We start from the raw sequence: 3,236 nt of genomic DNA, 5'->3' as shown, positions 1-3,236 counted from the left end.
GCGTGAGCTCGCCGCGAGATCCCATTTTGCTGGAAACTCGAAGCCAGTCAACTCTAGCAGCGCCGACGTAGTGTATGTTGCCACACGCCCCGTTCACGTGAGCAGTGTGCTTCGCCGTTCGGCCAAGGCGTTGAAGCCGCCGCGATGTCGAGGGTTCAGCAACCCTTTGAGCACACCAAGAGCTGCAGTTCTTGACGAACTGCAAGAAAGTGAAGGCGTGCTGCTGCGCATTAGACTTGTGACTGGTCTGGCCACTGTTTGCCGTGCTGGGCACCATCGAGTTCCCTCGTAAGTGGCTATTCCACTACAAAGAACGCTTGCATGTGCACGGTGTACGTTGTGCTACGCACCAGCTACCGACTGCGTCGCTTTCGTTGCTAAGAGCCCCGCCCACTCCAGCCCATGAACATGTACAAAGTGAAAGTTCTTCGAGACCAGAAGCCTCAGCATTGAACGAGATGTTCGAGGAAAGCACTTGGCATGCAAGATGAACTAATAGCCTGGCAGTCGACTTCTACGCGAAAGATAGGAAGAGGTACCGCGAGCACATACTGCTGTCGCTGGACACGTCTAAGGGCAGCGAAAACTGCAAGGACCTGATGACCGACTTGTTGGAGGAGAAGGACCGGGGAAGCTTCACCACTATTATCTGGGAGTAGTATTAGCTGCAGGAGTAAGCTGTGCAACATGGAGGAGGATGACATTCTTAACTGAAAGCGCGCTAGGAAGTACGTATCGAGAATGGATGCATTCAAACTGTTTCTCAAATAAGCTTTAGCGGACGCGGAGGTCCATCAAGAAGGCAATGTAGCGTTTTACGTGGTGAACGAGATTTCCAACTATTCAGCTTTACTCTTCTATCGAGTGTGCTGAAAGAAAGCTGCCAAGGCGACATTAGTACGGAGCAGTGGCTGTGGGTCCCGGCAAGATGTTAAGCGTTTTCGCCTCCATCATCAAGTTACTGCAGGTTACCAACCAGCGACGCCAGACTGGTCTTTCGTGCTCGGATCCCAGTTAGGGATTTTTCTTGCGGAAACAAGGGATCATTTTCAGAGGGGTAAGGTTGCTTGTTTGCCACTGGAATTGGTTCTCCACACGACCCCAACCGTTTTGTTGTAAAATGCGAGCCAGTATTAGCGTTGGTGTTGGTGTTATTTGCTTGTGTGCTACTCTCTTGTGGAACCGCGCCGGTGTTGGAAACGCCATCACTGGCACTTGTATGGGAGTCAGTACTAGCTTCGCTGTCATTTTGATTGCTGGTAACACTGGTGCTATTGCTTGGAGGGTTGAGGATAGTGTTCCACAAAGCAACAGTATCTTCGTCTCCATACTCTCCGACTTCTTCCCAGTCAAACTGCTCCAGATATTCCTCCATTTGTTGCTCACTAACAGCAATAATATCGAACTCAGAAGCCAAAGTATCAACAACCTCGCTCTCCAGGAATTGTGTGCTGGAGAAGCTACGCGGATCTAATGGAGCCGACCCAATGACCGCAGGGTCTTGGGGCATTGTTGAACTAGCTTCTCGCTCCTCCAGGGAACGCGCTACATCTGCTCCAACGTCTTGCTGCTCGGTAAAAGGACCCTCGCGGGTGGTGCTGAATGAAGCTGCGCTTGGATCTGTCGGTTAGGAGTAGTGAATATACCTCCAGGCTCTTGACTTGGAGTTTCCGCTGCTGCAGGTGTAGGATTTGATGAAGTTGTACGAGCCGGAGTCGTACTAGCTGCAGTCGTTCGAGCAGCAGTCGTTTGAGCAGGAGTTGTACGAGCTGGAGTCGTACGAGCCGGTGTAGAGCGGGCCGAATTCTGCGGTGTGGTAATGCACGGTCGCTCACGTGGGTCTATGGTCCGTAATAGTTTCTTGGAGGCCGTCGGCATTACTTTCTCTCGGCGATTTTTTTCGCGGACAAACTGACGCATAATCTGGTGTTTAGCAGTCTTCCGAATGCTCATGCGGTTACGTTTCGGGGTGGGTATGAGTGCAAGTTCACTAAAGAGACGTTCACACGTTGCCGTATTTACGGCTACTGACAAACTCGTAAGTGCAAGCACTGGCAGTTTGCTGTCTTTATTTGCGTCTCTTTCATACTCCCAGAACGTGACCACTGAGTCCTTTTTGAAATCGACAGCGCGAGATGTAGAGTAACTCCCTTTAAACCAAGTGAACATTTCACCACGCAGCCCGGTGTCATCGCTATCAACAAATCGACGATAGTAATACTGTGCGAATTGACTCACATCATCAAGCGTTGTGAGGACAGTCGAAGGCAACTGCCGTGCTTGCTCTGCATATTCAGGATGAAGAAAAAAACCCAAGATAAACAATGGCTGTTCGCAAGCATTCCAGCGGGTTTCAACAAGCTCAACTAGTGAGTCGCTGAACTCGGTTGAGGCAAAGCCTCGATAAATCTCCATGTAAGAAAGAACAACATCAGCTACGGTGTTTTCGTCTCTCTGTAAATGAAATGAAGCGGTGCATAATGGTCGAACAATCTTCTCTGCCGTCTCCAGTTTAGTCCAGAACTCATTTTTTCCTAGAACACGAAGCTTTTCTGTCATTTCATTGCTATTTCGATACGAGAAGATAATATCTTCCAGAGCTCCTCGTGCACGAAGCAGAGATGCAAAACATGCCTGCATAGAGTTCCACCGAGTCTCACAAAGCGTAAAAATAGCAAAACTAGCTCCATAGCGCTTATGCATAGCTTTCATCGCACGAACTAACCACTTTGAAGTTGAGGTATTGAGATAACTAGCCACACCTGCAGCGTCCGCTGAAATCTGCTGGAAAACTGTTTTGAGGACAGCTTCCACGAGATTGTAAATATCATGAGCAAAGCAATGAATGAAAGAAATCTTCGGATAGCGAAGAGCCAAAATGCGACGAGCCCGGCCACATTGACCTGCATTATCGGTAACAACAGCACCCACATTCCATATCCGACGCAAGCAGCTCCTCGATCACCTCTTCCATTTGCTCTGCAATCGCAAGTCCGTCATGGCGATCCCCAGCCGGTCTCAAACCATAGTTCATTACACAGCCAAATAGGGTAACCATGCAGCCCAGTACATGCTGCTTCGCTATCGTTTCCCACACATCTGAAAGAAAGTTTACTCTCCCACCACTCCGATCTTGGACAGCTCTAACGTCGTTGCGTTGCTCAATTAGATGTTGCTCTGCACACTCGTCCAGAATACGTCCGCCAAGAATGTGGCGATTTGGCACGGCGCCTGGA

General features: G+C 49.6%; 2 protein-coding genes across 2 annotated transcripts; both read right to left on the bottom strand.

Moving 5' to 3' along the window:
- Positions 1-958: 958 nt before the first annotated feature.
- On the bottom strand, positions 959-1,510 carry PPTG_07983 (hypothetical protein; the record flags this gene model as incomplete). Its single annotated transcript, XM_008902353.1, has 1 exon — positions 959-1,510. The coding sequence occupies one exon, from the start codon at positions 1,508-1,510 to the stop codon at positions 959-961; it is 552 nt and encodes a 183-aa protein (XP_008900601.1).
- A 35-nt stretch (positions 1,511-1,545) lies between these two features.
- Positions 1,546-3,034, bottom strand: PPTG_07982 (hypothetical protein; the record flags this gene model as incomplete). Its single annotated transcript, XM_008902352.1, has 2 exons — positions 1,546-2,903; positions 2,932-3,034. 2 exons carry the CDS (start codon positions 3,032-3,034, stop codon positions 1,546-1,548), a joined length of 1,461 nt encoding a protein of 486 aa, XP_008900600.1.
- Between the last annotated feature and the right edge of the window lie 202 nt (positions 3,035-3,236).

This window comes from Phytophthora parasitica, assembly GCF_000247585.1.
Source record: "Phytophthora parasitica INRA-310 unplaced genomic scaffold supercont2.13, whole genome shotgun sequence".
In the NCBI taxonomy this organism is placed as follows: Eukaryota; Oomycota; class Peronosporomycetes; order Peronosporales; family Peronosporaceae; genus Phytophthora; species Phytophthora nicotianae.
The sequence above is the reverse complement of the archived record's forward strand: the minus strand, read 5'-3'. Positions and strand labels throughout refer to the sequence as shown.